The sequence below is a fragment of the Rhipicephalus microplus genome, chromosome X (genome assembly GCF_043290135.1).
Source record: "Rhipicephalus microplus isolate Deutch F79 chromosome X, USDA_Rmic, whole genome shotgun sequence".
In the NCBI taxonomy this organism is placed as follows: Eukaryota; Metazoa; Arthropoda; class Arachnida; order Ixodida; family Ixodidae; genus Rhipicephalus; species Rhipicephalus microplus.
The window spans coordinates 385,087,684-385,099,793 of record NC_134710.1 but is presented as its reverse complement, the minus strand read 5'-3'; the positions used below and the strand labels follow the sequence as shown (position 1 = coordinate 385,099,793).

Here is a 12,110-nt window from a genome sequence, read left to right as displayed (position 1 = left end):
TTTTGCGTATCTCTTTGGTCTAAGCAACATGTTTCATGCACACTTTGTTGTAAATTCAGGTCTTCGGTCACAGTGATGCGATAAACGTGAGTGCTTATGAAATGGTCCCCGTGAAGCACGACATTGGCCATGAGATAGAGCAGAGTTGCCGCCTGGCGGCAACCGGCCGAAGAGGCAAAGTGTGGTTTTCTTCGTGCGTCGTCTGCTAGCCATGCCATGTTTTTATGTTCACGTACATCGTGCACGATTTGAAAGTGTCGTTTGTCCGGTCATGTCAGCGTGAGTGTGTTTCTTCGTATGACTAAACGACGTGCGAAAGCATTTGGTCTTTTTCGGTTGCTAATGCATTGTGATAAGATCGGTGAGTGCAACTTTCCAGAGTGCTGTTTGTTGTCGTCGTACCTTTCATTAACCAGAATAGTTTTAGAGTGGGTACCACTTTCACTTTCAAGCACGTCACCAAATCTTCTTGTCTTCCTCCCAAACATGAGGTCTAATCAATGGTGTCTAAGTTCAGCATTCTACAATGACACGGTTGTGAAAAAAAAAGAAAAACTGGCTCCAGTCCATGCACTTACGCGCTGTTGGTTGGTGTACAACAACAGTACTGTAGTTTATCAATCATGCGAGCAGCCTTACTTGTGTTTATCTGCCCGTAATACTACTATTTTAAACTTCTATGTTGTGATCAGCTAATCTCACAACTCTTCTTCTCGGCAATCAAACTTCTGCCCCCCCCCCCCCCCCTGATACAACAGAGCTATATCGCTCAGCGTTTGAGGGTTTACTTTCCACTAGAAACAGAAAAAAAAGTTGTCTCTCTTGGCAATGACGTTCTAGTTGCCAACAGCGAAACAAGTTGGCGTCTGACTGCCACCGATGGTCTATTGCGACCTGTGAAAAACTTTAAATGGCCACTCACCAGGCTCTCAAAATACACAAAAACCGAGCACAATATTTTCTCCTGATATTTCGTGTCCTTCTCACGCACTTCAATGACGCAGTAAGTTGATCCCATGACGTCTATAGTGTACATGGACTCGCTTTGTCCATATAAGTGAAATATCAAATGTGATTCCGCTGCTGCGCTACTTTGCCATGCAGCCACTCATCCATTAGTTCTTGTCTGACATGAATACGTGCATGATCCACTAATCACACTTCATTTTGTGTGTTTGCAATTCCACAGGCAGTATGCAAATGCGTGTGAAATGGAGGCAGAGTAGTCTAGTGTCTTGCACAGATTCACGTTCAAAAAAACTAGACAGATCCCACGTACCTTTGGGAATCGATGTTATGCGAAGCATGTGCATGCACAGTGACAATGCTGCAATTTTTTAAATGTGAAGTATTTTTAGCAAACTTTGGCGACTTTGACCGTATCTATCTGTCTATCTATCTGTCTATCTGTCTATCTATATGTCTATCTATCTGTCTATCTATCTGATTGATTTGTGGGGTTTAACGTCCCAAAACCACCATATGATTATGATAAACGCCGTAGTGGAGGACTCCGGAAATTTTGACCACCTGGGGTTCTTTAACGTGCACCCAAATCTGAGCACATGCGCCTACGTGTCTATCTATCTATCTATCTATCTACCCATCTATCTATCTATCTATCTATCTATCTATCTATCTATCTATCTATCTATCTATCTATCTATCTATCTATCTAATCACTGACGACGTTTAGCTTCCCGGCCATTTCGAAATGGTATCTATACCAAAATAGCTGTGGCATAACATGACTGCATGACGAGCATAAATAACTAGTCGTAAGAAAATCAAAATTGTATGTCATAAATGTCATGATTTACATGTAAGAGTCTTCCTGCACTTGCGGTGGTTTCGTTCACATGACAAGTTGCAGAGCCGGTATGGTGTATTATGACTGCATGGCGAACACAAGTGACAGACCTTAACGTGCAAAAATTGACACGCATGTCATGTAAGTCACGACTACATGCTGCGCTCATGGTGCGCTCGCGGCCGTTTCGCTAGCTTTGCATATACCAAATTTTGTGACACGTAAAGTGAATGAATGACGAAGGTATATGACTGGTGCAAACATGATAATCGTTACATGCGTGTCATGCAAGCACAGAACTACGTGCTACGCTGATAGCGCGCTTTAGGCCGTTTAGGTAGCTTCACATATACCAAATTTGGTATTACGTTACGTGAATAGACGACATGTGTAAATGACACGTCCAAACAATATAGCATGAAATTCCTGTCATGTCAAACATGACTAAATGCTACGCTCATAGCGCGCTCGCAGCCGTTTCCCTAGCTTCCCATATACCAAATTTGGTATTACGTGACGCAAATAGATGACGAAAATGATTGGCACGTCCAAACATCACATTCATGACATGTGTGTCATGTCCAACGAGACTACATGCAACGCTCATAGCTCGCTCATTGCACGGCATAATTTACATCCGCCTCTTTTTTGTGCTGATTTTAAAGTGGCATAAACATTTTCTATTCGTGCTTCGCATATTATCGATTCGCACTGTACGTTCGATCTGCCGATTTTGTATTGAGTGAAGCATTACGAAGCTGAGCTTAAGATATGTACAAATGCACGCAAAGCCATACGTTATACTTTATATCACCAGTTGTTTACAGTTGCGCAAAGATTCAACAGCAATATGGATATTAACAACACCATAAGCGGTAAGCTGAGATAGATAGATAGATAGATAGATAGATAGATAGATAGATAGATAGATAGATAGATAGATAGATAGATAGATAGATAGATAGATAGATAGATAGATAGATAGATAGATAGATAGATAGATAGATAGATAGATAGATAGATAGATAGATAGATAGATAGATAGATAGATAGATAGATAGATAGATAGATAGATAGATAGATAGATAGATAGATAGACAGATAGACAGACAGACAGATAGACAGACAGACAGACAGACAGACAGACAGACAGACAGACAGACAGACAGACAGACAGACAGACAGACAGACAGAGAGACAGATAGATAGATAGATAGATAGATAGATAGATAGATAGATAGATAGATAGATAGATAGATAGATAGATAGATAGATAGATAGATAGATAGATAGATAGATAGATAGATAGATAGATAGATAGATAGATAGATAGATAGATAGATAGATAGATAGATAGATAGATAGATAGATAGATAGATAGATAGATAGATTCCATATAGACACGGTTATATAGACGCTAAACGTGTCTACAGTATGCAAAGAATTGCTCCACATTTCACGAAGAAAGAAAAAAAACGCATGCTATATGTTTGCGGGCTATTCCACTGAGAGTGTAAAAAAACACATAGCTAGTCGGTGTAGTGCCATCAGGCTTTCGCCGAACACAGTTTATGATTTTCAAAGTTTGCTTCTATGTTTTTTTGTTAAATATTAGATGGAGGCAGGTCGAATCCATTGTAAGAATGTCGAATAAAAAAGTGCGTTGTATCAACTATAGGACTACCTGTTACACCTCTTCTGACGTTGATACTTGTACCAAAAAAATGGTATCGCCGTTGCAAGCAGATGCAACGATAAGATGTTCGCTTTTACATAGTATCCGGCTGCTTTATGGAAAACACACAGGTCTCACAGGACGCTGTGTCCATGATTGACTGAGAGAACGCCATGCAGTGGCATAAAATTGGGGTGGCGCACCAGGCCCTGCGCCCCCACTCAGACATTTTTTTTCGTCATGGCATACAGAGCGTAAAATGACCTTTTTTCTGCCAGGCCCCCACATGAGACCGTGAACCCCCCCCCCCCAACCACAAAAAAAGAAATTCTGGCTACGCCCTTGTACTATACTCACCATAAAAGGTGTACGCAAATTGTTGGCTTTTGTGTCAGTGCAATTTCTGTAGCATGCCAACTGTTCCTCGTTTAAAGCAAGGCTGCCAGCGATAGAGTCGACATCGCTTTCAGTGTGTAATCCTGTCATCTGATTACTTGCTCAAAAGTGGAGCTGTCATTCCTATGAGTGTGAATCCCTCAAGTGGCAGGTGATGATAGACCTGCACATTTTAAACAAGGATGCAGGAGAATAATGTTTTTTTTTTAAGTTAGCCCTCGGCCGTACTTTTGTACCTCCTGTATTTCTTCCTTTCTGTGCATCACTTACCTAACATAATAGCCCAACGAGATCAAACAGCAATATTACTAAAATGCACAGGGTGCTTTTATTTAACATTGATAGATTTTTAAGAACGCTGCTCATCTAACTAATATTGATTCTCTGAGCTGAATTTCTACAGTCACAACTTTCTTGCGAACGAAAACAAAAATTTCAAATTGATGTTTATTGAAGTTTTTATAATGATAATTTTTACCAAACTATTTAACGTGCAAAACTGCAATTGTTAGCGCACAAATTCAAACGGGCATTGCTCCATGACAGAGCCGCGGCAACCCTTAAAACTACCATTTTACTGCGCACGTTCGCTTTGAGAGACATTTCTTTTAGCACCTGCTTTCAGAAAAAGCAGCTGTCAAAGTGGCGGTAGAGTTAAATCATGTCGAAATGAATAATTAAGAATAATAAACATCTTTTCAAGCGTTGCTGCTCAGAACTTTGAAGTGCCAATATATTTCTTGGCGAATTTTTCGACTGTTCATAATAACAGTACAAGCGTTGTGACAAATTGCTTGTGATTACTTGGAAGTCGCAACCCAAAAACTAGTAAGTGGGAAATTTGCCTCGCACGCCATCCTTGTACCATTTGCCAAAACTTCGTTTGTTCATAAAATAATCAATTTGATTTGTCCTGACAAACTGCCCTTGAGAAGAGTCTGAATAACGAATCAGGTCAAATGACAAGGCCAAAAAAACTAAATGAACATTTCGATTTCGTAGGTTTGAATTGGCATGCATTATAAGCCTGATTATTCCCAATGCTCGAACAGATTACAAGAAGCACTGCAAGTGAGATTGCATGCAAAAAAGCTGGCCAAGTCAACATAAATTAGGTAGTGGGTGATCCAGGCAGAACAGGGGAAAAAAGACTTTGGAGGGAGAACACTAGACTAAATATCATTTCCAGCAAATAAGCTAGCTTGAAGTACGCGAATGTTGTACATTTATTTCCCGTTGAAGTTCAGCCTCTGTTATTTCACGCCCACTTCCTTTACCCATCTTTCTGATTAGTTGGCTTCCTCTGTCCGTGTTATAAAGTCAGGTCCATCACGCGGAAGTGCGATGACCGAAGAAAAGTTTAATTACAACACCGTTACTGTTCAGGTGCGGGACTATACAGTTGAGTGGGGACGCATCGCTCCTGGCATGCCTCGAGAGTAGGGAACTTGTTGGAACCAGCCAGGCAGTGCAGCAGCTTGGCTTTGTTACCAGAAGAAGGCAGCTGCCGGCAGCGCCTGGCTTTCGAACCATGCGTTGACGCATCCGCGATGTAGCCGAAGCGCAGATGCTTCACGTCGCACATCACGCCTTTAGGGGTGACGCATGGGGCCTCACGTCTCTTCGCTTCCACGCACCGTCGGACGCACTCTAAGGAAGTCGGGAAGACATCTTCTCCGTCCGGACAGTGACCGCGAGGGAACCGCCAGTGTCGACAACCCTTGCCTTCCAGATACCACCACCAGGATTGAACGACGTCTCGACTGCGGCAAAAAAAAAAAAAAGAAAGGAAGCATCAGTGGTTGGACGACCGTAATAAAACAAAAATAATTGGTTTGCTCGACGCCGTCATGGTTACTTTTTCGCTATCAGCAACCACATTTAGATGACTACAGCTATATAATACGGTGACAGTAAAGAATGAAGTTAATTAGTTTTTAATTAGTGCCGATAGGCTGGTCAAACAGAAGAATGTGACCTTTGCAGAATTTACTGCCTAGAACCTATTCCACCTTTGAGAATTTGCGAAATGCGACTGTTGGTAATATGTGCACTCTGAATAGATGCGAGAAGTGTTAAAGGCAAAACAGAAACACATAATAACGCAACTGTCATACTTATTTGAGACTTCCAAGATCAGCCGCAATCTTTATGTCAGCCGTAAGTGCACTTCACCTCGTGACTGAACGTGATTTGCTCACACTACGAGTATACATAGCTCACCTCAGTGAACGAATACAGAACACCACTGTAATCGTTGTTGGAATAAGTGGCGTCAATCTGGTAGTGGTAGATATAGCACGAGAACAGAGCGACGACCAAGGGACAAGAAGGAGACGAGCCCTTTGTCGTCATTCTGTTCTCGCGCTATATCTACCGTCATGTCATACCAACTAGCCCAAACCGCCACACTTCTAGGTCAATCTGGTGCTTTAGTCGCGCTCATTGGAGCTCTGGTTCGCGTTTCGCCTATCAATTTTATCTCAAACCAAAGTTATCGGCGAAACGTGGACTTCATGCTCTCAGTCTACGTCCTGCGTTTTGTATGGCTTTTTCACCTGCCTGAACCAACAGCGCGCTCCGTATCCGATGCCACACAAGACAGTTTTTTTCGCGGCTGCGCGATTTTTTCCCTAACCATCACAAGACTGTTCATTCAATGAGGACTTCGTCAGCCACCATGCCATGCTGGCGTACTTTAGCGAGGCCTACAATAATCATTATTGGGAGCAGCAGCTTCTAATGCCAGTTCAGATACAAGAGGACCGGTGCACTGCACGCAATGGGATTTGTGGCTTAATCATGATCTTTGCGTTTTCTTAAGCGGCTGAGAAAGCAGAACTTTCCCAACTGCAGTTCTTGGTTACATTTTTTTACCGATTATTTCCCTGATGCATTTTGGTCACCGTGTGGCAATAGTATAGATATTGCTCTGTAATAAACCTTCAGAGGCTGCTTCAGCCAAAAGACGCATATTTACAGAGAAGTGCTCTCGTGTTTTTTTTTACTTCGCTACTTTATTTGCAAGGTGCTCTATTCAAGGTATCTTTTTGTTACGCTGCTTTGTCTTGCTCAGCTTTTTCTATGTGCTGCTTTAGTTGAAACAAACTCAGGATCCTATAAAGTGGACCAGGTTTTTTGGTCTTTGAAGTAGGCTTACATGCTGTGAGGCAAATATTAAAACGAAATATCCGACAAAATAAAAGCATTCAAATGGGCCTCATGGACAGCAAGAAAAGGCTTACGAAGGCAAGAAGAGTGCTTGGCGAACTCAGAAGTAACAGCACTACTATTACCTGATGGCACAGAATATATCTTAGCCATCAAGAACGGGCCTTCAGCTCTTTGTAACCAGAACGGTAGTCAAGCCATCTTGTCGAGTACTTATTATTCAGAGGATACCAGCAAAAGAAAAAGAAACTTAGGAAACATTGAATTAACTGAAAGTTACCATCTTGTCAAGAAAGAATGTCGGAAGGAGGGGGGTGTCAACAAAGACAGGTAGCGAAATCAGTTCTCTTTATTTTCACTATCTTCTAGACAAACTCATTCTTTCTTTACTGTTGCGGCTCTTGATATCGTACTTCAGCTGGCTATGTGTTGCTCACAACAATTTTGACAATTACTCTTGCCAGAAAATGTGCTCATGAACGTTCTCGCACTTCTCACAGAAGTTCAGTTATAGTGGCCAAAGGCCCTTGCAACCACCACTGGCCGTCACAGCATTGCTTCTTGCGTGCGATTCATGTAAACTTCATGTTCTGAAGCGTGATGCTTTTTGTTGTGCGTAGTTTCTATCAAATGAAAACTCTTGACTGGACGGTCCGGGACAAATTTGGAACATACAGTTCGGTCCCGACAGGGACGATGTGAGACTTGGGAGACTTCACAAAAAGTTGAGACAATCCCCCGAAATCCGGAAGAGTTTGTTAGTTTAGGGTCACTGATTGCTGATTTTTGGAAGAGCCATATTCTGGGTCTCAAACTCCATGACGTTGAGTGGGCTCACCAATGTCGCCCACACTGAAAACAATGTAAATCTCGCCTCATTTTTTTATTTATTAGTTATGAAACACAAAGACAAGTCTTGAGCAACGCCTTCAAAGGGAAGAGCCTACAATTAAGCTTAGTCTGTAGTGAAGTCTTTTCGCCGCGCATACCTTTAGCTCGAAAGAAGGTTCGTGACTATGCGTAGGATATACACGGCCCTAACAATAAAACATGCTTAATTTCGATACACTGGTCATAACAGAGAGGCGTTATAGATATGGTCATACCACTGTAAAGGTATGCACGATACATAAAGAAAACAGATCACCCTGAACACCCAACCACTCAGAAATCGACGCCGGCGCAAAACTGCTCACTAGGGTATGCTGATTCGCGCAGCATCATACACAAACAGGACCACTTAGACAATGTTTTTAACACTTGCTTTACTGGCGTAATTATCGACATTAAAACGATGCTGAATCTCCCCTTAATACGGTGAACGCCTTATGTCTAAGAGGTTTTCTTGGATATTCTACGAGAAAGACGGTGGTGTACTGATTCAGGTTAAAAAAAGAACATTCCCACACAGCCTGTTTTTATTAATAGTACACTTAAAACTGACAGCCGTCACTATTCAAACCAAGTAACGCTTCATATAAGCACTGGTTATTGATCCTCTCATTACAATGAAGACATTGCATAATAACAAGTTTACAGATGTATTTGCTTTTTCCAAAACAAATATACCGCACATATTTCAATGGCTGGGAATCTTCACTACCCTTGTAATATTTGGTTATTTGTATTCAAATAACACTGGTAAACTACGAGAATTCGACCATTTTATTGATGTTTTATCTATTCTTTAATTAATGCTATTCATCTTATGCGTACACGTGGAAATGGGATCCTTAATTTGTTGATTACAACGCATCCCGGTCAACCTATCCCAACCTTCGTGCAATAGATCAGTGACCACCAGTTCTGTTCAAAAAAGAAGTCAATGAACAACAATTTCGAAGTTAATACACATTTCTAGAGTCCATCTAGCGAACCCTAAATGGAAACAAAGAAGTTCTATTTTGAGTTTTTTTTTTTTTTATCTATGCATGCACGATAATCTGTTCGCGAATGTTGGACGTTGTTTTGAAATTGTGCGCAAAAGCTGCAGGAACTACACGTACTAAAAAGGCTGACCATTGAGATTGAAAAGAAAAAACTACGGTCCACCAGAGATGTAAAACGTTCCCTAAATAAGAAAAAGCGTGAGTACACCAAAGCAAATCACAACAAAATATTATTGGACAAGGTACTTCGACGTGGCGAATACTTGTAAGGAGAAGAATGAAAATGCAAAATGCAAGTCCATTGATACAGAAATGCAATACTTCTTAAATTATAAGCCGAAAAAATTTCGGAAGGTGATATTTTCTGAGCCTTCTAAGAAACTACCTCTGCTGCGTTCATCAGATGGTGCTCGCATGAATCTAACTGATTTGTCACAAGGTTTTCCTCCATATCTCGGAAGTATGTGAAATAAAGGTGCCTTAAACTTAAAGGAACGGATAATTTTAATTCCGGCTTTAATGCCTCTGACTTCTATTTATCTCTCTTCAGCAATATTATCAGCCTTACCGGGATCGACGTTTATACTAACGTCTACTCACAGGTATTCCAAAGCAGTGGCATGGATAGACTGTTTCAGTATATTTAAAACTGTGAATTACGTAGGGGGTGCATTGACCTTCCTTCAATACCAGTTCAAGGAAGGTTCTTGAATATTGTATCGAATACTGTTGTCTCTTCCAACAAAAGTTACCTTAATGTTTTAGGGGCACTGAGAAATCGCTTTCCAGGCGATTTCTCAGTAAAACGGCACCAGACGGCACCAAGAAGAGCACAGATTACGCGGGATATTGCTATTAAAGAGCATTGACACCATGGTCGAAGAGGCTGATCCTAGGCTGACAGGCTCTTGAGTCGACTCAGGCAGACTCACTCAGACTCAGACCTGGCCATGAGTCTCAGTCTTAGTGAGGTGGGGTGAGTAATGTTTTTGTGAGTTTAAGTCCGACTGAGTCTGGTTGAAAAACATTTTCCGCAGTTTGAGTCCGAGTGATTCAAGCTAAGGAAAAATTTTCGAGAGTTTGAGTGCGAGTGAGTTTAAAGGTCAAAATATATTGCATGAATGAGTCTGAGTGAGCTCCACAAGCTCGGCCAACCTATGCGCCTCTGCAGTGTCTCGTACAATTATAACTTATAACAAATTCGAAAAAAAAAAGCTCTCAACAGTTTGCCATGGTACTTGTGTCCTGGTGCAAATGGTAGTGGTACAAAATTGCTGGAATTTACTAAGCTTCACTCGTCACTCTCGCTTGCACACATCTTTCTACAATCGTAAGCTACGACCCAAATTCCTGACAACTGGAAACGTGCTCACGCAATGCCGATATTTAAAAAGAGTGTGATAAAAATGTAAGTGCAAATTATCATTCAATATTATTGATATCTATTGCTTGCAAGCTATTGAAACAAGTTGAATCTTCTTAGTATAATAAATACATGGCTAAAACCAATATGCTATTTTCAAACCAGCATAGCTAGATGGAGACAATCTTGCAACACACAAATGTTTGAACAGCGGAAATTCCCACCAACCTGCATGAACTGACACTGAATGGCGCAATATTCATCGTCATTGAAAATGCTTTGAATAGAGTACACCATGAGAGTTTGGCGCACAAAATGAGAATTTTAGAAATTGAAAATCTGGTCATTGATTGGGTTGAAGAGACGCCAAGAAGTTTGCGTGACAGGAACCAATCAGTGTTCATTGAAAGTGCTGTGTCCGAGTAGGAGCCTGTCACGTTCAATGTACCCCAATGTTCTTTATTAGGGTCAACATTGTTCTTGACTTTGATTAATGAGATACACTTCTGTGTAAATTCTGAGGTTCGTCTATTCGCAAGTGGCTGAGTTAATTACTGGGATGTTATGACAAATTGTTTGTGGAGGAGGAGGAGGAAAATCTTCATTGGGCAAGTGATTTTGGGTCTTTTCGGGACCCTAGACCACAGCACGGCCATCACATTGTCCGTTTGTGTCCAGACCACGCAGGGCTAGGACACTGCCACCCCGGAATTAGATAAGCCGATAAGAAAATTGAGTGAGTAGTATCATGCCTGCAAGATGAGTAAAAACAGTAAAAAATAAATCTTGTGTTCTTACTTTAAGTTAAAATTTATTATCAGACATCTACACACTAGATACGGAGTTAATTGGCTCACTCCAAACGTTTAAATTCTTAGGTATTTATTTACCCTCTAATTTTATCTGGAAATCACATAATAACTGCTTATGTATAGATGAAAGTGAACTTTTGTTTTTCCTGAGAGAGGCTTCACTAAGCTGCTAAAACTACAAACCTTCTTGCCTGAAGCTCGATAGTCTGATGCAAACTTGAATACAGTGCAAATATATGAAGCCCTCACCAAGCATACTTAACAAGAGGTGAGCGTTACAAAGAATCGGCATCATTGTGTTTTCGCCCAGACCGGTATACAACAGTATTGTCATATTTTTGCCGTCTGAGGCTCCATCTAGCAAGACGTCCTGACGGGTCTTTTAAGATTGCCAGCCAGCAAAGTGAGTGGTGATCGCTGACGGCACCAAACGGCCTTTTGTAGAGGTATAGTGTGAACTTGCTGATAGCCCATACTACTGCCAAACAATTTTTTTTCTGTCGTGGAATAGTTGAATTGGCTGTTCATAGGGTGTGTCTGGCGTAAGCTATCACTTTTTCTTCTTCATTTGGCCATTGTACGAGTACTGCGCCGACACCAATGTTGCTTGCGTCTGCATGGAGTTCCGTGTCAACGGACTCGTCGAAGTGGGCAAGGATCGGCGCGCTTTGCAAACGTTGCTTTATTTCGTTGAAAGCTGTCTCTTGTTATGTACCCCAAGCGAATGATTCTTCGTCTTTTGGGAGTTTGTTTAGAGGGTGGGCGATTTTTGAGAAATTTTCAACAAATCGTCCGTAGTAAGCACATAGGCCGGAAAATCGACGCACCTCTTTATTGTTTTTGGGCTTTGGGAATCCTACGACCATCGCAGTTTCGCCTGGATCAGGACCGACACCTTCCGGGCTGATTACGTGTCCCAGAAAACGAAGCTTGTCGAATCCAAACTGGCACATTTATAGTTTGATTGTCAAAATGGCCGACTGAATAGCCTGAA

The 12,110-nt window shown here is 41.4% G+C and overlaps 1 protein-coding gene across 1 annotated transcript in view; it reads right to left on the bottom strand.

Moving 5' to 3' along the window:
• Positions 1-5,193: 5,193 nt before the first annotated feature.
• The window catches only part of LOC142775409 (uncharacterized), a 48,990-nt gene continuing 42,073 nt past the window's right edge, over positions 5,194-12,110 (bottom strand). Inside the window, exon 6 of the mRNA XM_075876808.1 lies at positions 5,194-5,644. Within this exon, the coding sequence (XP_075732923.1) occupies positions 5,257-5,644 (388 nt within the window). The 3' untranslated portion in view covers positions 5,194-5,256. The remainder of the gene's footprint in view (positions 5,645-12,110) is intronic.